The 25,676-nt window shown below is 46.2% G+C and overlaps 2 protein-coding genes across 4 annotated transcripts in view; both read left to right on the top strand.

Moving 5' to 3' along the window:
• Nucleotides 1-2,233: 2,233 nt before the first annotated feature.
• On the top strand, nt 2,234-4,400 carry LOC149363529 (uncharacterized). Its single transcript, XM_089568565.1, has 4 exons — nt 2,234-2,363; nt 2,436-2,493; nt 3,273-3,399; nt 4,005-4,400. Exons 1-4 carry the CDS (start codon nt 2,234-2,236, stop codon nt 4,398-4,400), a joined length of 711 nt encoding a protein of 236 aa, XP_089424691.1.
• An 8,589-nt stretch (nt 4,401-12,989) lies between these two features.
• Nucleotides 12,990-25,676, top strand: part of SK (small conductance calcium-activated potassium channel) — a 424,663-nt gene continuing 411,976 nt past the window's right edge. For 2 of the 3 annotated variants that reach the window (XM_089573527.1, XM_089573526.1), the window contains exon 1: nt 12,991-13,814. The gene's annotated coding sequence lies outside the window, so the exon portion shown is untranslated. Of the gene's footprint in view, nt 13,815-25,676 lie in introns of all 3 variants that reach the window. The other variant, XM_089573525.1, reaches the window with a different exon arrangement.

Here is a 25,676-nt window from a genome sequence, read left to right as displayed (position 1 = left end):
AAATTGCCCAGTGGCAATGCTTCTCTGTGCCCGTCAAGAAGACAACAGCTCTATTTTCTTTTTTGCCGTCCTCAGTTTTGTATACAGAAAGCGGAAGTGATTTAATCGATATTAGAATGGAATTCCATGGCGACTTGGTGATGGAGTTCACAATACCAGATTGAGGTCTCACTGATAAAATAAAAATAAAAAGACATTGCCCGCATTACAAGACGTATGTCGTACAAGGGTGAAAAAAATGTCTGAAATTTGTCTTTTTATTTTTATACCAATCCAGTAAACTGTACCAGGGAGTTCTACTGTCCAAAGTAATAGAGAGTCAAAAAGTGAAACAAAAATAAGCTTTTGCAATTTCATGACCTCAGAATAAATACTTATCTGCACATGAACAAAGTAATTAATTTAGCAACAGTCGCATTCAGCGTTTATAGAAGACAGTTGTAGCAAAAAAAGAATTCATTTTATTGCCGACTTCCATGCACCTCGGAACATACACTATATTGTTGATTTGATTGTACGTGCTACATATCGCAACACGAAATATAAAATCTAGTGCACCACGCTTTGAACGCGAATGAATTAAATTCCTTCTGCACAGTCATCTTCAATAGACTTTTGACGACAGATAAACACGTGTGAGAAAATGAATCGTGAGAATTCCTCATTTCTTTTCAGTTAGCTCATCGAAACTAACAGAAAATTGTAGCCATAGGTACCCAGGCTTCCTTATTCAAAGAGCCGCAAAAATGCACGATAGGTCGGTAGGCAGGTCGCTGTTCCAAGCCTCAGATGTTGCGAAACGAGTTCGAATATGCGCGACGTCGCCTCTCCGCCTTCCCGACCCCTTGCGACCTTGTTACGCAGTTCTCGCTCCTCTATACCCTTATATTTCTTTTATACATATTGAAAGCTTACTGCCCTATAGGGAAATCCCGCAGACATCATGGTCCTGTGCGGCTACATAGCGCAGTCCCCGTCACGGATCGACGGGAGTGCCGTCAGTGGTGGCGGTGGTAGTGAGAGGTCGATATTCCTGGCTCAAAATAACCGCCATCGTTTATGGCTCTCTTTCCTCGAGGCGACCATATGCTGCCGTTGCGGAACGACTTCTTTATTACTTTTTTTTAGCTGCGGGGCGCAGTTGTAAAACGACGGCGATGTACGACGCCGTATATAGCTCATTAAAGTGGCGCCCCAAGCGTGAAGCTGCCGAAGCTCTGAGAAGGAGAACGAGGATGTAAGAGCGTGCAGTCAGATAGATCGAGGCCGGTGGGTTGGGAGCACCACTCAGCTTCGGATAGTAAACAGTGCGCGCCTTCGATCCGGGCCTTGTGTTCCGGCGTGTATACGGTTCCCCCTACTCAGCGTGGTTATAAAAACAGCGCTCTTTCCGTCGCAGGTTTGCAAATGGGCGGTAGAACTCGGCGTACGTGAAGGTCGCGAAGCTATAGAGGGAAGGTTGTTTGACTGGAGGATAAAAATATGCGAACCTAAGCGTCTGGAGTTTCCAGAGGTTGATAAAGTGCAGTGAATAGGGCGTCTGAGGGCGTCTGTAGCCTGGAAGGTGGATTTGTTTTTTTTTATTTAATTTATCCTCAAGGTTGATCGGGAATTTCGGCGGGGGACAGGATGCAAAAGCTGTAAAAGGAAAGCGCAAGAGCTTTATATCACGTTATTCTGAATCGAATCATGTTTGGCAGGTTTCATTGAATATGTGATCACATAAAAGCCATCAAGGCGTTAACATAAAAGCCGTTCGTGTGCAAGACGGCTGCCCATGTTGAAACGTTTTTTAGCCAAAATATTGCAAAACACGCGCTAGTCGGAAATGGGTGCATTTTCACTTCTTGTCTTCTATTTTTCTAACCTAAAGAAGACAAATAACCTTCACAATCGTCATCATCATCAGCCTTACAACGTGCACTGAAGGAAAAAAGCCCCTCCAATACCTCTCCAATTAACTCTATCCTGTGCCAGCTGTGGCTACCGTATCCCGGCAAACTTCTTAATCTCATCCGCCCACCTAACTTTCTGCCGCTCCCTGCTCCGCCTGCCTTCTCTTATACTGTATTTACATGGGCGCCCTTAACTACAGTTAAGGTAACTACGGTTCTCCGTAACTATTGTTAGCCGTGCTCACACGACAAGCCAAACCATAGTTACGCCACTAACTGCAGTTAACGTAGCCGAGGTGGCTAACTACTGTTTGCGGCTAACTACTGTTTGCGACAAGATGGCGGCGCCCGCGGCAGCAGAAACGCCGATGTCAAGCGAGTCGTCCTCCCAGAGGCGTGTCAACTGGCCTGATGCAACAACAACGGCCTTGATACGCATCTGGGAGGACCATCTCCCTGCACTGCGAGGCAACACGCGCAACGCGCGAATATACGCAGCGATCGCGGACGCGCTGAACGCCGGGCTTGCGCCGGGCGAAGGCCCATACACTGCCAAGCAAGACAAGCAGAAGATGGACAACCTCAACAAGAAATACCCGTAAGTGCGATCTTAAACGAATAATACTCGTGCAATATCGCTTTCTTGGTGTTGTTTACTCAGTGCAACAAGCTATTGAAGAACTCTGGTGCAACTGAGCTATAGCCCCCCATGTGCGGCAGTAGCACGTCGCTAGCGATTGCTGGTGTCCGATACGATCTTGCAGATATGTTATAAAGGTCGTAAAGTTTTCGAGAGTAAGGACACGTGACAGAGGCAGCAAACACGTCACTCGGCGTATAGTCGTTCTAATTTGACTTCGCTCGTGCACGCGTGCATCGAACTGCACGACAACTTCATCCTCCGTTTCTGTTGTTATTGTCTACGATCTGCATCGCCATCAGCGTCGGTATTTCATCTTCGGTACGCGTCGGCATTGCACGCACGCGTCAGCGTTTCAGGCCTCCTGCTATGGCAGTAACTGAGCAGATTTATTTATTTCTTTCATATAACTTTTCCGCGTTCCACTCTGCACTGCCTCACAGATACTTGAATGCCATTAGCAGAACCATAATACAACAGTTGCGGCTCCATTTTCAAAACTGCGACCGGTAGGATTAAAGCAACATCGTAAATTTAAACTGCACTAATTTCACCAGCACATGTGCCTGCTGGTTAGGCACATAATTGTGAAATATTAATCTCGCAGTGCTGAATGCACAGTGGCCTTTAATGCACTGAAGATAACTGCTGAGACTGCGAACTGCTCGGATTACAATCTTCAATGTCTTTTATTTAAGCAGTACAATTATTTATTCAAATGATTTCCATTTTTTCAGGCAGCTGAGACGGACGGGCACTGCTACAGGCTCACCCGGTGTGCCATGGTTGTTCTACTGGCAGCTCCACAGTTTTCTTGGGTGCCTGCCCATCAATGATGATGGGCGAGTTGAGGAAAATATGGAGGTGACTTGCTATTTGTAACATTGCCTATCAGTTCATGAAATCACTGCACAATTCCATCACTACCCATTTCTCAGTGCACTGTGTACTTCGATTTACGACAGGCTGGCCAGTGGCAGACAGTAAAGAGCACATCTGGGAGTTGTGCAGAGTAAACCACTCCCACAACCATGAGCATCGGCAAAGCAGAGCAAAAAATGGCACTTGCCTCTTGAAACCATGTACAGACACGGCCGCGTTTCGATGGAGGCAAAGGGCCCTCGTGTGCTGTGCGATGTCAGTGCGCGTTAAAGATACCCAGGTGGTCGAAATTATTTGAGCTCTCCACTATGGCACCTCTTTCCTCCTTTTTTCTTTCACTCCCTCCTTTCAGTTAAGGTGTAAACCAATATGTGCGACATTTACTGCGCCATTTCCTTTCTTCATAGACCAAAAAAAGACCTCTTCAACCTCAGTGCCATGCTGAAATGCCCACCTCACCGTGGCCGTCAATAGCTTGTTTTTCTCAATATACTGTGGCAGCTGGTGAGTGCATTTCTTTAGGATGCCTTTAACCTCTCCTTTCAAATGTTAAAAGCATGCTGTTTTCTGTGTTGTGTCATGTGCAGCTGCCAGTCGTAAATGAGGCACCTGACGGTGCAGAAGTGGTGATGTCGTGGGAGGACGGGCTTCCAGAAGCAAGCAGAGAGGGCCACCTGCAAAATGCTGCCAGTTCCGCCAGCTGCAGCACCACTCCTGTAGTACATGCACTGGCAATTGCAAGTGGCAGCAATGGCGGTGGAGGAAGCTGTGCGGATACTCCTGGCACAAATGGTAGCAGACCCAAAACTCAAAAGAGTCGCCACAAAAGACCGGCAACCACTGTGCAGCAGCTGATTGCCCTCCACAAAACAGAAGCAGAGGAAGCAGTACGGGCCGAACGAAAAGTCCATAAAATGCGCAAAAAATGGTCCGCCTTCAAGGAGAAGCGAATGACATTAACGCAAGCATGGTCAGGCTTCTAGAAAGATTCCTTGAGAGAGGAAGCAGTCAGTCACAAAATAAAGAGTGATCACAAGTGCTTGTTGGTTTGCAGTTTGTGACGTATTCTTTTGAGGGCTTCCTGGGTGCTGCCATATTTTTCACAGGACTGTCAGGTGCACCTCACCCTAGCACGGCTTAAGAGGCAATGGAATCAGTTTCTGATACTCCAAAGAGGAGGCGTTTCGACAATGCAGACCGATGCAAAGGTATTTAGCAGCATGTGATGATATGAACAAAGCTCTTTTCCGTATGGAATTTTATACTGTGGTTTAAGCAGCAAATTACTGCGGGGGTTGACTACCACAGCAGTGTGCAGTATACGTATTGACATTGGGTGTGTGTACACTACAGAAGAATATAGGTGGGGGTGCAATGAACGAATAAGGTTGTGGCAAGAAATACTGCTGTTGCTCCTAGGGTATCGCTCCACATACCTTTCCACAGTGAACTTCCTGCTGTTGCCTGTTCACTGATCATCATTTGCAAGGGGCGTTCATCTTTCTTCCAACCAAATGGGCTGTCTTTGGGGTAAGTTATAGCGTGCGGGGAGACTCTGGGGAATATTAATGATAGCAAAATAGTACTGACATGAAAATGCACAGAGAAAGTTTACTTTTGCTCAACAACCAGAAAATGCAATAGTATCTATCACACTGCTCTTTCGAAAACTGTGAGTGCAAGACTAAAAGCTTTTTGAACTGGTAAAACAGGAGCATATAGGCCAGTAATACACAAATATTGCGAAGAAATACACAGCAAGCAATAGAGAGCAACAGACAACGCACAGATCATGCTACAAAATTACAAAATGAAATAGCACAGTGACAGTGAATAAGCAAAAAAATAGCAATACTCAACAACAATGAATACTACAAAATGTGAAACTTAAGCTATAAAAAAGGCAGCGTAAACCAGCTTTTCATTATTGTGTACCAGCAAATTGTTTATTTACTGGAAGGATTGAGATCTGCATGATTTAACAGGTTTGTCAGCGAAAGTAGTGTGTAGGTGAAGGACTGTTTGTCGCAAGAAGGGCTAGTGGTTGGTACAAACCGCAGCTTTTTACAGCATAACGTGAGCCTAACTGTAAAAATGATAGATTTTCATGCTTTCGAAAGAAAGTTTTGTGGGATATTAATAAGGTATGTGAGCTCTGTGTAAACATATTATTCTCTAGTAGTGTTCCCCTTCTCAAACTATATTTTGTCACAGGTGTAAAAGACGAGCTTAACAGTTAGCAGTATGCTTCGTCAAGTTCTTTCTTGTCCTTCCTTTGCTTTGTGCTGCATTTCATCCTTACATATGACCCACTTACCCAAACCTCTGGCTTAAAACAGTTAACCTCCGAGTATCATTCCACCTGCCTCATCCTGGCAAAGCAGCAGCCTCTGTACCAAGTAATCTCGCTGCAAGGCTTTCATTTGGTTTGTAGTTAAATGGGTTTCCTTAATGGCGAGTGAGTGTTCCAGCTGAGATTAGGGGACTTAAAAGTAAAAAATTTGTTCTGACATAAAACTGTACATGTCTGATATACGTTGCTTACAAGTAGTTCATTGCAAACATATTGCACTACACTTTCTTCAATGTCTTGTTTTTTAGTAGCAGTCATTTTAAAAGCCATGAATGTTGACACATTGAACTGGATTTATTGATGCTTGGTTACCAGAGCCTGGGTTCATGAGTTAATGCAGAAGCACATGAGAATTATTCTTATGGGAAATAATTACGCATGTGTTGTCTAAACCATTAATAAAGGAAACAAATCTGAACTTGGAGGCAGATGAAATTCTACTGGAATAAATTTGTGCAAATGATGCCATAATGAGGCTCCTAGCATTCCTGAAATGCTAGGTAACAGCAAGGGGTATACAGTCGTGCATCAATTTTAATGGATTATTTGGTTCCCGAGCAGTACTGTTCATTAGGAGAATCATTCGCAACAATAAACCATGACGAAGCAACACAACAACAAAAATTTCCCTATCAATGGTACGTAATGGTTGATGTGCGCAGCATAAAACTTTCACACTGTGTTTTACCGGTGGCCAAACTAAAAATACAGGACTGCAAACATATTGTTGCAGACATGGTGTTACAAGGGGTTAATTCCAATGGCACAATGACTATGTATCCCAGATAGTCCCTCCATCCCCTGCTGCACAATACACACACGCACTCTGTCGCCACTGGTTGCACTAATATTTGTCACCGTAACTGCTTGAGGAAAGAGGGAACCATTACAGCAACTCAAAGGAAGGACAAAATGACCACCATGCAATAAGGCTCTATTTTAGAATGAGAGTGAGCAGACTCTCATGCAGCGTCCGAGATCTGAAAAAAAAAAGAGACAGTACAGGCTTGACAATAGAGTTTTCCACATATGGGTGTTAATGTAATCGTGAACAGGTTAAATCACTGTCTCGCCCACCACGAAGATGTACACTTCATGGCATATGCAGACAATGTCGTCATCTGAATAGAAGTATGCAAGCAGCGTATACCCACCAAAGTATCACATCCCTTCATGAAGCTTAAGATTCATTTGAGGAAAAGCTCATTACCACAGGCATGCATATGTCTCCAGAATAAAATGAAATACAACACAATCAAAGAGACACCTACAAAGAGATGCAAATGGTAGCTCAGCACGAGAGACAAGCGGTTGAAATGGTTGAAAGAAAGGTAGGTTGGTATTCTTGGAATTCCTGTGAGAAGAGAGCAGTGGCAGAATGGGTGCAGTAGAAGAAACTCAAGCCTCTAAATGAAGTCCTCATAAATGGCACCAGCTATACCAGCAATGCATCAGCTTTGCTGCAGTGAAAGCAAAGCAACCTCGGGCAAAACGCCTTCTGTGCCAACCTATAGTTGCCACTTCCTCTCATTCTCATTATATACACAGAGCTAGCTCCTGTTACATCGTGCCATCTCTCTGGCTGCTACGCAGCTGAACCACCTATTAATTCATCTTAACAAAACTGAACCTCAATTAGCCCAAGGTTTTAGTTGCTCAATACACTGAGTCATCTATTAGTAAAAAAGGCAAGGAACACGGATCATGCAAGATGTTTCAGTTGCCTGAAAGATGCTTTGCCAGAGCATTCCGTATAGCTACCCCTAACGGCTCTACTCGGCTACTTGTGCACACTGGCTGAGGACGCCTCTCATCTGCACTTTGCACTGCACTGCACCAAACCAGCCTGCATCACACTGATCATTGAGCTTCTCACAGATATCGTGCAGCACACAAGCAGCGCGGATCACAGTGTTCACATTGTGTATGTTGCACTTCAGACCCTTCAGCAAGATTCTGAAGCGTGCTTTCACACGTCCAAACGCATTTTCGACCACACGTCTGGCACTCGACATGAAAATAATCACACACTGAACAGCACAGGACACGATATTGCACACTCGTGTCACGAAAGTGAGGAGGTAATGAAGCGCCGCACTTGACTGCACTAACGACGCACAAGCGTTGCGAACACAGTCAAAAACGAGGCACACTACTTTAGCACAACGGAACGAACGATATGGCGGCTCCCGTTGGGACAGTAGTGGCTAGATATGGCTATTATGTTGACTGTAAAGCCAACTACGATCATTGTGTGTAGACTCCTTTCCAGCTTTACTCTAATGTCCGCCACATGCGCAGGAAAAAAACTGCCCCGCAGATAGAAGAACGAGAAACAACCGTTTTTTCGATCATATAATCTTTTTAAAGTAATCTTGATTGATAACACACCGCTTTAGGTGAAATCATAAATTCACAAAGGTGGTAATCACATGACGGTTTCCGTCACTCTAACCGACATGCCTAAATTGCGTGTAAGCACGGGTAACTGTGGTTTGCGTTAACTATGGTTAAGCCCTCTAACAGCAGTTAAGCTTAACTATAGTTAGGCTGCCCGTGTAAAGAGGATATTAGAATCCACTCCGTTACCCTTAAGGGTGCAGTGAAGAGGAATCTGCACTTGTCTTTCTGCCGCGGGAACTCAATCTGCACGTTCCGAGCATTCTTAGAAACTGCGATTTATTGCCTTGTGTGGCCGATTTCCCTAATTAAATCGAATTAACGTCCGGCTCCCACCTTTTTTTTTTCGAATTCTCCCCGTACGATGGGCGGAGTCGACCAACGCGTTGAGTGCCTTTCATCCAGTCCCGTGGCGGCTTGCTGCTCTGCCATCGGCGGAGTAATACGTAGTAATCCGTAGAAGCAAATAGTCCGCGCGTATTTTTATTTCTGCGGGCTCATTTTGCGGCTATATTATCTGCGAATGAAACTATTTATTCACGGAAACCTACAAAACAAAGTAAAGAGAAAGCAAAGACTCCACGGATCTGGCTGAAAGGCACTCCACGCGTTGGTCGACTCCGCCCACCGTACGGGGAGAATTCAAAAAATAAAGGCGGGAGCCGGACGTTAAATCGATTTAATTAGGGAAATCGGCCACGCAGGGCAATAAGTCGATGTTTCTAAGAATGCTCGGAACGTGTTGATTGAGCTCCCGCGTCAAAAAGACGAGTTCAGATTCCTGTCCAGTGCACCTTTAAGGACCAGCGGCTATCTTGCCTTTGCATTGCATGCCCGGCCCAAGCCTACTTCTTTCTCTTGATTTCAACTAGGATGTCATTAACCCGCGTTTCTTCCCTGACCCTACTGCGGTTCTTAAGAGTGTCGGGCCAGCACAACAGGCTGGTACTTTGCCGAACACTATTGCTTTCTGCTTTTTCTTATCTCTTCCTTTTCACCCTCACCTTTATAACCCCTCATCCCTTTTCCCTAATGCAGGGTCGCAAACTGGTTTCCTCTGCCATTAACCTCCCCCCCTTTCCTCCTTCTCCTTCTCCTCTTCCCTGACCCACTCTGGCCGCTTCCTGTCACTTAAAGTTACACCTATCATTTCCCTTCCTATAGCTCACTGGGTTGTCCTCAATTTAAGTTGAACACTTTCCCTTAGGCTCCACGTTTCAGCCCCGTACGTAAGTACCTGTGAGATACAGCTGTTACATACTTTTCTCTTGAGAGATTGTTTTTTAAATTTTATGGCCTTTTAATCTCAGGTGCACTCCATTACTCCCAGGAGTAACAAAAAAAGTGCATACAAAAGCAAAACTGTGCTCTAGTGAAGCAGCGCAATGGCACAGGGCCAAAGGGAAGAAAGGGACGAACACGCTGGGACGAACACGCTGGGACGATCACAAAAGGATGATCAGCGCTGTGTTCATCCCTTTCTTCCCTTTGGCCTTATGCCGTTGCGCTGCTTCACTACGTATGTCAGACCAACTCGCCCACCAGTTCATGTTGTACAAAATTGTGCTCTCAAGCATGGTGTTTTGGGAAAAAGGAAGTACTAGTAACATCCATTAGTCATAGATAGCATAGCGAAATTCGGTTTGAATCCATTGTAGCAAAGTTTATTTGAATTAATTTCACTTTGGACCGAAATTAGAAATGATCAAAATTTCTGCGCGAAAGGTCTTCCTCGCCCTCACCCCCCCCCCCTCCCCCTAATCCCCCCCCCCTTTTTTTTTTAATGGCGCTGCATGCAACATGCTTGTGTTTCCAGAGATTTTTTTTTTGCAGAGAAATTCATGGAGCGATGACTATACTGTTGGTGGGACCAGTGGCGTCATAACTATTTCGACCAACCGAAAAGCGTGACATCTCTGCTGACAACTGACAACCTTCTGTCGACAACGATGAAGCATTAAAGGCTTTCGCCTTAATAACGAAATTTTCCCAGGAATTTGTTTTGCCAGTGCACCTCCTGAACGCTACTGGATGTCATCTTTCCCATCAGCGTGCTCTTAGCTTTCGTTTTTGATGTGCGCAACTGCTGGATGTCAAGCACTTAGGAAACCCTCCGCTATTTCCTTTGTTCACGGAAAGCAAGAAGTTAAAAAGCACATTTATTAACTTAAGGCGTTCTAAATTCTGTCACTTCAAAACGCACCTGTGTCTAGTAATATTATTATGGGGTACAGTACCCAAAAGATATTAAGGGCTCCGAGGAACCAAGAGTGCAGCTCTAAGCGCTAACGGGAAACATATGAAAGACAAATAGCTAATTGTGGGGAGGACCCCGGAGAGTTTTAGTTCAGGACCTCCTTCTGTTACACTAATAACCCCATGCACTGAACGTACTACGCATTGAAATCCCGAAACTATGGTTGAACAGCACCCTCCCCTTTCGCCCCTCCCCCTCTCCTTTCAACAAATTGTTATGGAGCAGAAGACAATGAAGCCGGCAGTGGCGCGGTAGAGAGCGCTTGCGCTAGGACAGCAGCCATTAAATCATTCCTTCACATTCAGCCAAGTTATGTTTTTCGGCTTGCTACCCCGTAACAGTCTCATCGAACCTCATGTGACCGAAATCTTCCTTGTGCGGTAAAGCCCATTGAAACCAAGGGCCTTTTCTCAAAAATTTCAATTCCGAAAAGCGAGCCCAAAACCTAGGGTGAGCCCCACACCCATTAAAAAACTGGTGAGTTTTCGGCGGCACTGGGGTCGAACCCAGTACCGCCCGCATGCGAGGCTGATGCTTCCTACCCTGTATTGAGTTAGGGTGCTTCGGTGCACTTGCAGTGCGCATGCATCGAGAAGGCCTCCTCTGCATGCTCAGTTTCGTACTCTTCACGTGACTCCTAAACTTTGGTCGTGGATAGGCTAAGGTGCCGCTATGAATCGAAGGGTCCATGCCAGACAGATTGAAGAGCTGCTTTCCATGGCACGCGCCGCCCATTGGGGCCCAAGCATCGGTAGTGCATGTTCTTGATGACCTACCCAATTCAATGTCCCTCATTAACTTGTGCGAGGTGATACATATGTTAGTTCCGCGATCACTTGACGCCATTCGAATGACAACCAGACTGCCAGAACTGAGCCTCTGCCCTCTGCACCGTTTCTTGGATCCAACGATGCACACCCATGAAGGTACGATCTACTTCTGGCTCTCTGATCTCGAGTACCTACTAGTCCGATTGCCGCCGGCACAGAGATGGCCGAATTGATGATGGGGAAGGCTGGTACGGCCGCTGCATTCCATAATTTCCGGGCGACTTCAAACCTGCTCAGAGCTCACAACACACGCGATCAAAGAAACAACCAACGCGTTACTGAACATATTCTCGGTTGCTCCTCGAAGCGTTAGACACAGCTCGGCAACGCCGCAATGTCTATCACAGGCAAAGGTAATTCTTCGCCCATTCAATGCGATCATGATGCTGGCGCGACATAAGTTTGCTTGTCACATTCGCCAACGAGAAAAAGGATGATTACCCTGTTGTTCACTCTGAACGGTAACCCCAGAGCAGTAACTTCTTTCGCACATTTGTAAAGCGTTGACAGGAGTTTTTCAGAGCCTAACTAACTGCCAACGGGACAGTACGCTACGCTTAGAAAAGGGATGCGGACATCCTGTGGGGTTGACGCCCTACTGCATGTTTATTTGGTCAAAGCCCAGACAGTTCTCTGTTAGTCGGTATCAGTTCCCTGCAACGATAAGCTTGAAGACGAAATGGGGACGTCGCGAAGCCTTGGTTACCGCGGACAACTGGTAACCTCGATTAGGTCGGTAGGCTCACTTCTCCAATGGATTACATCTTCAGTGTCTGCATATATAGGAAGCCTCTACTAGCCGCAGCAACTCTTCAAGGTGAGCACAGTATTCCCAGAACAGCCCCCAACCCTGCACAATCATGCACAACCCTGCACAACCCTGCGAAACCCACAACTCTGCAGTTATACTCTAGTGAAGTGTTCAAACAAGGAAGTCTCAGGAACCGCTTGTCTCACACTGAGGTCTCCACCACCTGCATAACCTTCCAGACAGAGGTCTGATTGGAATCCATTTAAGAACCCAAGACTGTCGAAATTAATCAGCGGCACTGACGTGCGGCTTTTCTCATATAGTCCACAGATGTGCTCTTGCTTGTAGTTCATCCATATATCATGAGTTCAACTGAAGTGATCTGATCCCAAAGAACCTTGCTACGTTTCACGCCCTGCATTTGAAATCCGCGCGCAAACCCCGCGAACCAGCCCTCCCCCATGCCCTTTCTTCCCCGTCTCCAGTCGACAGAGCCTTCGTGTCTGGCTATGCTGCCCGTGCGAAATGTGCTCTTCTTTCTCCCCGAGACCGGGGCTCGTCGCGCTTGCCGTTCATGCCACCAGCCGGCGCTGCGGCCGAACACCTTTTTCTCTCCCTCGAAAGAGCAAAGAGAGAATGAGTGAAAGGAGAAAAGGCGGCGGAGGAGGGAAGGGCGTCATCGTCGAGAGCGAGCCGGGGGCTGCCCCGATTTTGCGTGGCGCTCGCTTCTCACAGCCGCCGTGCACTTGGCGGCGGTACGTTCGTCGCGTTCGGGCGACCGTTTTTTCTCTCCTTTACCGCGACGAGGACGGCTGCTTCTGCTGAGAGGGACGGCGACCACGTCTCGAGTTCGACTCGCTGCTCGACGACCAAGTCTCCCGCGTTTCCTTGTTTCTTTTATTTCGAGCTTCTTTTCCTTTTTTTTTCTTTTGCCACGTGCTTCCACTGCTCTCGAGCGCAAGCGAGGCGACGAGGTAGAGAACAGACCCATTGAACCAGCTCGCTTCTTTTTTTTTTTGCGCTTTCCTTTCCTTCTTTTGCTTGTTTCCTATTTAACTTAGAAGCAACGCCCTCTCCCTGAATTCCTCGCTCTGAAGCTTGCGGCTGGTTTTTAGCGCACGCCGTTGCTGATATGTTCGCGCCCTCCTTAGTTGGCAAGTGAAACGACGCGCTTTCCTCGCCCCCTGTTTATTTCGGTTCCCGCAGCACAGTTTGTTTATGCAGCGCTAGATTATCTGAATTTATCCTTTTTTTTCTCCTTGTCGCTCTTTTTCTCTGATTGGCGATTTTCCGTTAATTATTCGCCCCCACACCACAGTTGTTAAGTACCATTATCATGTGTGCGCGAGTGCAATCATGTTTGCCAGTGAATGAGTGCCACGCTTCATCGCTGTGATTGTGAGGCATCCCTGTGCGCTACAAGCGTCACCACCAACGTCACTTGTACCGGCAAAGCAGCGAAACTTGGGTTTTGCGTCATCGGAACGGCTACAACAAGCTGAGCAGACGACGACCGGCACCGTAGCAGACGGCAGCAAGTGAACGCATCTGCTTCCGTTATCGCATATAGAATGTTTCTTCGATTGCCGCTGCGGAATCGGCTTTCGGCTCGAAGATACACGTATTGCGGATGTGATCTGCGATTGCTCTGAGCACCGAACGTGTCAACGTGTTGTGGTCCCACAGTGCGGGTGAAAAGTAGCGAATAAGCGGGCGAGCGGCACCAAGTGCCGCAGCCGCGGGAGACAGCGCCGACTTTTGCAAGCTGCCACGCGACGACGGTGCTAGGCTTGGTCTTGCGCAACGGTAAGTGGACATATTTCTTTGTCATTGTTCATTGTACCCATATCACCCGATCGAATCCAAGCGCCGGGGTTCCTGGATTTCTTTGGTGTTGGCAATTTTAGAACATTTAGAAAAGGGGGGGGGGGGGGGGGGGGGGGGGACACTTAAGGTTCATGGTTTATGTTGCTAAAACCCAGTGAATGTTTACTTCTTAAGCCTCCGTGTTCCTTGCAAAGCGACGTATGTGTTGATGAAAACGGCGCATCGGATCCTTACGTTCTTGATTGAGCAGTACTTGTTGTGACCCTTATTACCCGTCAGGTAGTGTAGCAGGAGTTAAAAAGCGTGAATTCTGTGAAATAGTGAGCGAGTGTCATTAGTTGCAGAATGTGATGTACGCGTTTCGGTTCGTTCCGCCGTTACTGCGCTCACGAGGCTGCAAATTTGCAACTTGAGAACTTGCCTCGTGGAACATGTGTTTTTAGCGTTTGTTTCGCAAGTGTTTTCGCTTCCATTTTGAATTAAATTATTGACCGCCTTCGCCGAATGATGCCATTCTCTTTCACGAGCGCACTTTACAAGTCAATATTTAAAAATGGTAGAGCCATTCCCGAGGGAACAAGTAATTCCTTCCTTATAGTTTCCATCGGTCTAAATTAGTTGCGGGTACCTCCTATCTGATGCACGAAAAAAAGACTGGCCGTATTTAATCCCATTCTCTCCTTTTTGAGGAGAACGTTGTGAAGTGCATCCGTGCGATCGATGCTACAATTTTGCAAATAGCTTTTCCTGGGCTTCCAGCGCTACAGTTTTTTCGCACCTGCTAACATTGGGAAGACAAACATCTGGGCTCTCTAAAGCGCCCACTCTCAAGTTCTCCGGACGCGCTGAAATGAGCGTCTACGGTGGGAACTGTTATCACTGCCTGGGAACATTCCACAACTGGGAACATGCATTGCGGTTAACACCCTGAAACCACGTATTCGACCCTCGCTTGGGTCCCTTGCTACCTCTACGTGGTCGTTACCTTCGGTATTACGCAAAGGTGCAGTGTGCGGAGCCCTCAAATTGTTTACCAATTAGTTCCACTCTGTGGTGTTGAAAAAGGAATATAGTGCGTCTAATTTTTATTAAAGACCACCCGGCGTGCATGATTGCTTGGCTATTATATAGATTAATAAAGATTGTTTTATGCGCCGCCAGTACTAATATGCTCGTTTCAAAGCATCTAAGTTATTCGCTTTTTAGCCAAGCATCGACAGATTAACAGTCGCCGTCTAGTTGACTTAGCTTTGTGCATGAAAATTCAGCTGCCTTCACCTTCAAACACTGAATACAATTCATTTCAAAAGTAACATATTTGACATCAGCTAACTTTACCCTCATCGGACTCGTAAGACTGCCGCCCGTTCGTCGTCGTATTCCATGCGTTACCTTTGTCATAGATGTGAATGCGCCTAAAGGTTTGCTTGCGAAGGCGGTTTTGTCTCGAAAAGCATGCCGACCTTAAGTGTGGTGTCAAAGTGACATGGACATTCGGAATATGACGCTCACAAAGGTTGACATCTTCACTCGTAGCCTGGGAGGTCGGGCAACCCAGCTTTACTTGAAGAGCGGTTGATTCATTGTCCGACGTTACTTGTTTTGACAGCGTAGTATTTGTTATTTGCTGCAAATAACAGGGTCGGTTTACGTGCAGCCCATTACTGTTGCTACATCAGAGTTATATAGCTGTCATTTTTTTTTTTTCTAATTGGAAAGCGAAGCACTATTCAGCTAGAACGGCGGGTACATGACATAAATGTAGCACTAGGTGATACAGCTCACTTCCACCTATGCAACTAAAGAAATCCCGTGAGTATATTTTCTAAATACCGCGTTCAGTAATGAGAACAGAGAGCTTTTTCTTCAGAGCGCGCAAAGGTAGCCGGGCGAGCCCTTCTACAGCGCCTTAGAAAGAGATCTGTCTCGAGTGTACATGGCGCTTAATACCATTGGTTCGCTGGCTCTTGACGTTCGAGGTCGGAGCATGAGGTTGGAACCACCTTGGACATTTACAAGCCTCGAGCGGAGTTCTCCTTTGGCGGCAACACGCTCGCTCGTATTGGAACACATTGAGTCCAAATATGCTCGTCATCTTCAAATTTTTACTCCTGGCTCTGTGGAGAAGGCCAGGAGAGCTAGTGCTGCTGATTTTCACATTCCTTCTTTTGAAGCGTGCCTGGTCTGGTCGCTTTACTGAAGTCGTGTCTTCCACAACGGCCGAAATCGTTGCCATTCATACAGCTCTCAAGAAGCTAGGGTCTTGTACGGCTCAACCTTTTGTTATCCTTTCGGATTCAAAGTCTGCCCTTCAAAGGTTGGAGCGTGGGTTCCCTTCTGATGCTTTGTGTCTTAGCTATCTACACTCGTTGCATAACTTGATCACCAGAGGCTTCTATATGCGCTTCCAATGTGTGCCCTCGCATATAGCTATCAGGCAACGAGATGGTGGACAACCTCGCCCATAGAGCGCTGTCTGGGAACCCTTCGAGAAAAATTCCTCAAAATGACAAGAGACTATCCAGAGAGACATTGTTGAGTAACTTCTCTTCTTTGTGGGGCTCACCCAACAAGCCATCTGTGACCAAGGCTCTCCACAGATCCCAAGCAACTTTACTGTATCGTATACGCACGGGCTATTTAAAAAACTTACTGGACACGGACCTAGTCTCCGCGTGGTGACAGCAGGAGTGACTGTTATTTGTGTTTGTGAGTTCGGTGCCGGATTATGTAATTTAGTTATTGTAGGTGTCGCTACGGTGGAGTAATTTCCGGCAGAAACCGCAAGGCTTGCCCTACCTGTAGCATACAGCACCTCAACTCAAGCTCTGCAAAATGTCACAAATGTATTGTGATTGTGCTGGAAAAACTTCACCGCAGAGTTGGCCGAAGGCGAACCCGTAGGTGGAGACTTCTCGCTGAAAAATTTAAACTGGTTCTGGTGACATTCAGAGCGTGATCAATAACAAGAGCAGGAATCAAATTTATCATTTTACTTCCGATCGCTGCGTATAATAAACAAGGTCATCAGTGAAACATTTTCAGTCGCCAGCCGAACGAATTGCTCGTTAACTCTTTGCAACGATTCTCGATCTCACTCACTCACTCACTCATCACTCACTCACTCACTCACTCACTCACTCACTCACTCACTCACTCACTCACTCACTCACTCACTCACTCACTCACTCTCTCTCTTACACTCACTCTGGGGACAGATCATATCAAAATGGCGTACTCAGCCCACATTTCACTGTTCTGTGTTTGAAACGCACTTGTCGCTCCTGTATTAGGTTTTCTAAGCAACTGGGTTCGTCTGGCAGTAAAGCTTTTACAAAAAGTGGCTTACAAGAAATCTGCTGCGCATTAAGCCACAGAGTCGTCAACGCGCGGAAAAGTGGAAAAAATAAAATAAATAGCTCATTCGCGCGTTCCAGTGAACGCAAAAATAATAAAGTAAGTAAAGAAGCGTGTTTAATGCCCTGGCGTGCAAATTTCAAAGGTGAACAGAATATTTAAGGCGGCGCTGAGCCGCATATGACGGCTCGAATATCTGTTCGCGTAGCAGGCTTCCGTGACCTTTCCTTTATGCTCTTCGTTGAATTTGATTTTGATCGCTGTGTTGAAAGTGGACGGAATATAGATGACGACGAGCTCTCTGAACTCAGAAATCGTGCCGCGATGTGGAAATCACGATCGAATTTCTGTCTCGAAATTTTAGGCAACCAATACCTCGAATTCCCTTCGAGAAACGAAAATTTTTTAGGCGGCAGCTTCAAATCAAGGTTCGGTGAATTCAAGCTTTAAGGAGACGCTTTTTTTTTTGCATAAATCATTGGCGCGCTTTGCGCCTCAATCGTCATGAAATGTATTTTTGTATCTGCCCTGTCATTGCTGTTTTTTAACAGCCGAGTGGGCATGGTTGTAGGACTTTTGCTCGCATTGATACGCATAGCATAGTCGTCGAGGTGTACAAGCATACATGCGTAAACTAACCCTCGAAGGCTGCTTATATCCGTTTCTGTTGTAATAGTTCACGTAAGCGGCGTTGTTGGAAAGGGCATATCGAAGGACTGAGAAAAATACGGCAAAATTCGTACCGTACGCCACATGTTGTTTCAGCCTTCTTGCCAGCCGAGGCGGCTGAGGGGCAGCGAAGTTCTCCTAGTAAGTACAATGGTCGTGGGTTCGAGTGATTGTCGTGACGGCCGCATTTGAAAGGGAGCAAAGTGTAAAAGCACTTGGGCATTGAAATTTCTGCGTAGTTCAAGGACCTTTCGTGGTCGAAATTTGCGCGGAGCTTAAATACAGTGCCCGCATTCCACACGGTGCCGTTTCGGCACGTTAAAATTAACAACTAATATAAAATCAAAACTTAAACAACCTTTCGCAGAACAACCGTCTATCGTTAGTACGGCCTTGTCATCGTACATCACAGTCTCCTTCTCCTTAGCTTTCTGTTGTTTATATTTTTTTGCTTTCCTCACTTTCTCATTTCAAGAAATCACTTAAGAGGTTTTTTTTTCCTCCTTAAAGTAAAATTTGTTTCAAGAACTTCAGATTTTACTCGTTACTGCGCCAGTCAGTAAGGTAACGCGCAGTAATGGCTCTGAATTCTGTTTTTTGTTTCTTTCCAATACTTACGGCTTTAAGCTTCAGGGGCCTGAAAAGTGTTATGGCGATTTGAGAAAACCCAGCGTTTTCTGGAATCGAGTTCTCGGAAAGTGCTATGTAATGATTACGTTTGCCATTAAATTAGGCTTCAAAATTACAACTTGCACCCTATGCTTCCACCAAATACGCAGGGTCTCGAAAACTGATTCAACTCTCTATATTTCCTTCATGCCAGAAACAGAGGCAACCTGTTGAAACAACTTTTCTACGCACAGCCCATTAATCTCTCACGTTCAAAACAATGGGTAAAAAAAAAGAAAGGGCCGTACCGAGAACGGAGCGGTTCGAGCAAGCGATGTTGCAATCTTTACTACTCCCGAGTTTAAACTAAGTAGACTATAGCTATGCCGAAAGCTTCGCGCTGCAATGCAGCGCGCTTGCTCAGTGAACCTCGACGAGAGATATAAGTTGAATCTCTCTAACGTAATACTCACCACAGAAGCTCCACGGAGACCCCTGTAACGTTGTACTTAACGGTTCACTGTGTTCCTCCCTAAGGTATTGGATTTCGTTCCCGTATTTTCGATAAGTCACGCCTGACGCCATCCGTTATCGAGCCTCCCATGTGCGTTGCCCCCGTTCTCCTTATCTCGAGTGCAGGTAATAGTTGTCCCTGCAGGCCGTTGCCCTCGTTCCCTTTCTCCCCAATCCTTTCCCCCTCCCCCTCTACCAGCGGCGATGCGGGCGCCGGGTCGCACAGGCTTGCGAGTGCGCTATACTTAGGAATCGAAAAGGTCTTCTTCGCGCCGATGGCGCTCTGGTTTCTGTTGGGGTTGCTGACGTCACCGACCCGATAGGCCTCCTTCTCCAGCCGAACCAGGTGTTCCTTTGCAGCGAAAAGCTCGCGCCTGGGGGCACAGCTGACAAAGCAGCAGCAGCAGCGGTTCCGGGGCCGGAGCCGGAGCCCGCAAATGATTGCCTGGCGGACAATGGATGCCTCCGCGACAATAGCTATAGATTTTACCTTGCAGCCGCGCGTCTTTTTCTCCTGTCTTTCCTTCTTTCTCTCTTTTTCTCTTCCTCTCTCTTTCTCTCTCCGCACTTTTCTCGTGGGTTGCCGATGTTACAAAGAGCCACGTGTTCCACTACGTGGAGGAAGTTGCTCGGCTGATTACGGCAAAGCGCATTTCCGCCGGAAGAGCTAAAGACGAAGGTTGCTTTATAACGGATCAAACTCTTGGCCTGAAAAACTAGGCGAGATTCTGTTATAACGCAGAATTATTAAGGCGTTAATTTGTTGAATCGCATTCCTGCTGACATGGTCGGCTCTTTCTTTACGACCGAGTTCGCGTCTGTTATAACGACTTCCCCAAACGGCAACTAAGCCGTGACCGTGTTCAATTCTGTTCAATTCGTTTATATTTCAGAGCGGTTAGAAAGAACTCTGAATGGTCTCCTGGGCTAAAAGTTGCACTGAGAAACTTGAAGGCGGCCCAGGGTTTGAACCATTGCCCAGTTTAGCCCTAGTTTAGGGAAAAGAGAATTTGTGGGGCACTTGTTTGCGGCTACACAGGTATGAGATAACTCCGTTTCTGTTTAATTCTGTGTTATCCCAGTTGCGACGGGCATCTCTCAGCGCTGCCGGCTTTTTCGGTTCTTAAATGTACGAGTCGGTCACCGTTCGCGCACATTTCCCTTTGGACTTTTTCGAAGTGCGCATACCCACCGTTCTACTTTGCATCAGACGCAGTTTCTTGCGCCTCTGTTATATATAAAATAATTTCGTTGAATGCGCGTCGTCGCTGCGTAAGGGCTGTCTTGCCATGCAGGTGTTTCGAAAGGCGTCTGCCACAAGTGGCAGTAGTGACGTTGCTGCTACAAAATCGAAGAAATCTCGCGATTTCAAATAATAATGATTGCGTAATAAAGGTATCACGTGTCCAGCCTAGTAAATTAGCAGTGTAACAAATTGCCCCTCGCAACATTTTCTTGAGCAGCCTATTTATTTCTAAGTGCTTCTATCTGATAAGTGCAGAGAAAAAACTGTGCAAGTTTGTTTGAGCTCGATAAAATTTCCTTGCTCTATTAGGGACAAGCACAGCTGCTCGAAGTTGCTAAGAGAGACTTTTTATGCTACTGTCGGCATCACAAATTAAATTATTGCAAAACTATTGCCTGAATAGAGAAGTAATTCCTCAGTTCATTACTTTTCAAACTTAATTGTCATGTGATTTATTTGCTCTAATGGGCTTTAATCTGTAATGTTATCTGATTAATTTGCAAAACTAAAGTTATGTATTTTGGCGTCTTTCACTTTAGAGAATCTAAGTTATATTTATTTCACTGTACTTTTTGGAGCCCATCAGGCTGCCCATCCTGCCACCGACGGATTCTGCAGCAGACAGCTCCGTTCTCTAATGACAAGATGGCTTTAGGCGAAAAGTCGCATAAGTTGCTCGATGATTAGCCACTTATTTTCTATTGGGAAAATTTTAATTTCCTCAAAGACATTGGTATTCCTCAGTCACTTAAGTGTCATTTTAAACATCGGTGCATATTTTACTCATTTCTAAACTGATGTTTCAGACCTTAACGTCCAATAACCCTGACTAACCCATAGCATTTTGTGCTTGGCACGTTATGACTTCAGCTGTTGCTGCGTCATTAACCCCAACTAGTACTGTTACTGACAAGGTTCTTAAGCTTACTGTCGTACTGTGACGTGGACTTCAGCCAGCCTTTCTAAGGCAGCTGACATTTTGAGATCAAGACTATTAGCACACATGAGAACAAAAAGCAACAAAGCAATGTGGGTTGGAGCTACGTGCAGAGGTGGGCGTTACATGGTACCAATGCACACACTAAATACTGCGATGTGCACACTGCACACGTCTGAAGGCTGCAGCACATTCTCATTTGCTTTTTTTTGGATACCGCAAGCAACGGGGTTGCAAAAACAGCTCCTGATTGCTATCGTCTTGTTTTTGTTGTTGCAGAAAGAAATGTAAATGGAGAGACAAGGTTTAGCCTTTTGCAGAAGACAAGGTTTAATGAAAGTGTCCAGTTATGTTATCCACAAAATATCATCGAGGTTAAAGTAGGCTGTTTAGCAGTTTTCCAGCTCAAAATCGCGTTTCTTTTTATCTTTTTCGGCGGCTGCGGCGTTTTTTATCACACGCTTTTCCACATTTCCATTCTCTGGTGAATGCACGCGCCATTTTTTTTTGTAAGTAAATAAATATATTGTAAGCCTATGTAAATCTCTGGGCTGAAAAACAATATCGCGGCCACGCCAGTACAGTGTAAGAGGTTCGCCGTTACTCGCATATTCCGAGGATTTCCACGAAACAGCGCACGTTTTCCGCAAAGTGTGAATGTTTAATGCCGGCTGCATGGATAAACCTTCAGCCGTTGGTTAACCGCGCAGAAAGGGGTGGGTGCTCTGGAAAAGCGGCAAACGATTTCTCTCTAACTTGCTCTCTCCAGCGAGAGCGCTCGTGCACTGCGCGTCGATAAATTCGTGCCGCTCTACAGAGGCTCGGCCCTGCGTCAACCAATCAGCAGCTGAATCCACTCAGCCACTCACTCTCAAGTATGTGCTACCATTGCTCAACGTGTTTGTTCTAAGCAACACGGTCCCTCGCTATGGAGCTGGGCTCTGAAACCGACCAATCACGGGTAGCACTTGCGTGCAGCAACTAAGTGAACTCGGCTCCTGATTCAGTGACGACGGCTCCAGCTTCTGACACGCTGAACGGTTTTAGCGGAGCACAGTCGTAGTCATTGTCTTTTAAGATCTTGATCTGCGTTAATTTGCTTTCTCTTTTCTTTTTTTCTGTCTCTTTCTCTGGCGGCAGTGTCATTAAGCGAGTCAGCGCACTCGTTTCGGCCACTGCACAAATACGCAGAGCGTAACCATTTTGGTTCACCGCGGTACGAAAGCCAGCCTGCCATTAGGAATGCTTGGCCCAAAGGTCCTGGAGCGTGACTGCTGATAGGGCGGTCACGAATCGTGCGAATGCGGTGCCTATCTGCTACTAGAGGCCCTAAGTAGAGGGCGCTGACCAGGGCGTAAAGGTGCTATTTGAACAGAGACGCGGTGATGGGAAAGGGAAGAGGGGAAATTAGAGCGAAGGAAAAGAAAATTCTCTGAAAAGCCGCATCACACAGGTGTAATGGCTGGAAACGAGGAAGAATTGGGGTAGCAGAGACTGTAGCTCTTTTTGGCTCTGGCCAATCAGCCGCCGTGGGTAAATACCCATTTCAACAAAGGTTGGTCGACAACAACAACAATAGCTGCTTGGCCACACTTACGTTGAGCACACCAATATGGGTCTTAACATTTTTGGTACGGGGTACCTCGACCCCAGAACAACTACTGAAAGCCTCAAAAGAAACGTTCGCTTGCTGTACTTGTCTAGAAACCGGTGGTAAGAATACATCGATGATTGATTCGATCGGGTCAAGTTCGTTTTTTTTTCTCCTTTCCATATTTCGCGCATTTGCGTTGTTTTTTTTGTTGTTGTTGTTATGTTGGGTTACGGTGTTTACCTGCTTTGGTGCTTGGTATGCATTTTCGAAGGCCTTGCTACGAACATATCGAATGTACGAACAAAAAAACTTGGCTCATTATTTTCCCGAACAAAGCATACAATGCTCTTCGAGGAAGGAAAGAAATTTACTTGATGTCCTCCTACAAGCTAAAAATGAAGTTGTTTTCGACCTCAAAGAAACGTTGTGTTCTTTGCTCAGGTGAGTTAAAAAGCCGTTATTTATGACGTCGTTGCTATCTTTCATGTATTTATCTCCATAAGTCAATGAAGTTTTAAAGTATTCCTACTGCCGGGAACGGCGACTGACGTGACCGGCTAGTCTTGTGCAGTCCATACAAATACCGCGCAGTCGCACAAGACGCCCGCCTGGAGGACAGAGCTCAACATTTTTTCACGATCCAAATATGCGGTTTCTCATTCTAGTCAGGGACTTTAGTATTTGATTTGTTCTTCATGTGATTTCTGTGGCTCGTATCCTTGCACTATACTATACCTCTACTCTAAAGTCAGCGGAAGCACTCTTTTAGTTAACTTCCCCCACTTGTGCCCTTTTCCTTTTTTCTCTTTCTTGCCTACGCCTTCGCAAAGTGTCATGTGTGGGTGTAAAACTTCCGTGTTCAGAAACTCTGTTACTCCTTGATCAAATATTTGTTGTGTCTCTACTCGTTTTTTAAGGAACAGTGAGCACAGCTCCACTATGTTTTGGTTTTCAATAAAATCCAATTGTCTGGTATATCTTGACTCTCTTGAAGCAAGAGACGCTTTCATGTATGAAAAATTTGCAATTGGAGACGAAATTTTTTTGCTGCCATTCCTGTTGAAAACTACGACGTTGGCGACGACGTCGAGTGTCTTCAGTTTGCGTCATTTAAGTTTCTTTGTTTATTTTATATTTATCTCTGTTGTGCGATAAATGAGCACGGCAATAACGATACAAAAGTTGCCGTAATATTCAAGATCGCCATCATTGGTTTTCGGTTCTTCTCAGCATGTAAATCTCACCTAATGTCACTGTTGTGCACCTATCGAGCTTTACCTGTCCTTCTTTGCTCGCTTTTTTTTTTTTATTGTAAAACCACCACTTCACGAGTTCAGCCGGCTCACCGAGTTTGTGTGACACTTGACCTTGAAGGTGACCTTGGCGCATGCAGAAATGAGATAATTTTGTGTAGACTGCGTTTCGAACCCGCGGCGGCGCGAACACAACAGCTTCGCTGGCCACTGCACGAGGGCACTATGCTATCGCCACAACCAATCACGCCTCGTGTTAAACAAACTGCAATGCACTCTCGCGCTGTGCACTGCACATCGTCGTCTTCATCAACTTCCGTCTGCTGCGCGAACAGACCGGATAAGCTTAACATCGATAAGAGCTTAACCTGAATCTAATATCTTCGCCAGAGGTGTCGACGACCCACCAAAGGAAAACGTTAGGAAGCTCCAAATCATTATATGAGGCAGCTCGATAAGTTTTCAGTGTCTTTTTAATAACTGGGTTGTTAAAACGTGCGCCATCGCTTCTATCTAGAGTACCACGAACCACGCCCCACAATGCATCGTTTCGCAGCCAATGAAACCCAGCTCGCTAACACTTTTTTTTTTTTTTTTGCACTCCCACACGGGAAGCTTATGACCCAGCGATCTTCATTTCAACCAGTGATTGCCGTTTTCAAAAGCCGCTCCGTAAATCGGTTCGTCGAGACTATGGGTCAGGAACTTGAACACCCATATTCTCCACTGGTGATTACGCTCAGAAGAGCAGTCGTTCCGGGATCCTTTGCCACCCCTAGCGTTTCTTCGGGAGGTTGAGAGAGACCCTGCTATTCGGGTAGATCAGGCGGAAAGCGTCTGTCGTTCGGTGGCATCGAAAGAAAAAAAGAGCGCACACTCTCCTCCTCGAGGAAGGGATATATCCTCTCCACTAGAGGGTGCCGCCAGCAGACAATGGCTTCCACTAAAATAGCTACCCCGTTGGCGCGGACTGCCATCAGCGCGGCGCCGTCCGTTTATTTTTGCTTTCGCCGCTGAGCGCTATAGCAAGTGCCGTTCAGTAGTGCTCGCGCGAGCTCTGTCCGGTTGTGCGCTCGTAAAAGATATAAAACGGGCCTGTGGAGTACGTGTGTATCGTCATCAGCTTCTGAGAAGTGGTTCTGTCTCGCCTGTAGCGCAATATTTCCTTTTTGTTTGCTTCGGTTTGCAAGTGACCCAAACCGCGGCTCATTTCATGGGATTTATTCGCCAGACAACTCAAGTATGACTACACAGAGTAGGTCCACAGGCGTATGGCGTTACGCGGCCTTGGTGCAGAGCAAAATGGAAGCAAATTTCGTAAGGGATGTGTAATCAGGCGAAGTAAATTAGGCTCCAGTTAACCGCTATAGTGGTCAGAGTTTGGCATAATAATGTCCGGAAATGGGGGAAGATTGCAGTAATAGTAAGTGTTTATTAGTTAAGATATGCCAGTAACGACGTCATTTACTCTGAAGCCTATGTCTTTTTATGCGCCTATGGTATTTGCACTTGACTCTAACTGGTGGTGAAATGGTGGATGTTCGTTTAGGGTAACGCAGGGGATTCCAAGTTCAGACAAACATTGCAGGATGCCACAGAGCATAGGGCAGGTGGATGAAACCAGAAAGTTTGTGGGAATAGCCAGGCTGTAACTGGCGCAGGA

The sequence above is a fragment of the Amblyomma mixtum genome, chromosome 2 (assembly GCF_055824585.1).
Source record: "Amblyomma mixtum isolate Tamu chromosome 2, ASM5582458v1, whole genome shotgun sequence".
In the NCBI taxonomy this organism is placed as follows: Eukaryota; Metazoa; Arthropoda; class Arachnida; order Ixodida; family Ixodidae; genus Amblyomma; species Amblyomma mixtum.
Note: the sequence above shows the minus strand (reverse complement) of the source record. Positions and strands in the feature narration are given on the sequence as shown.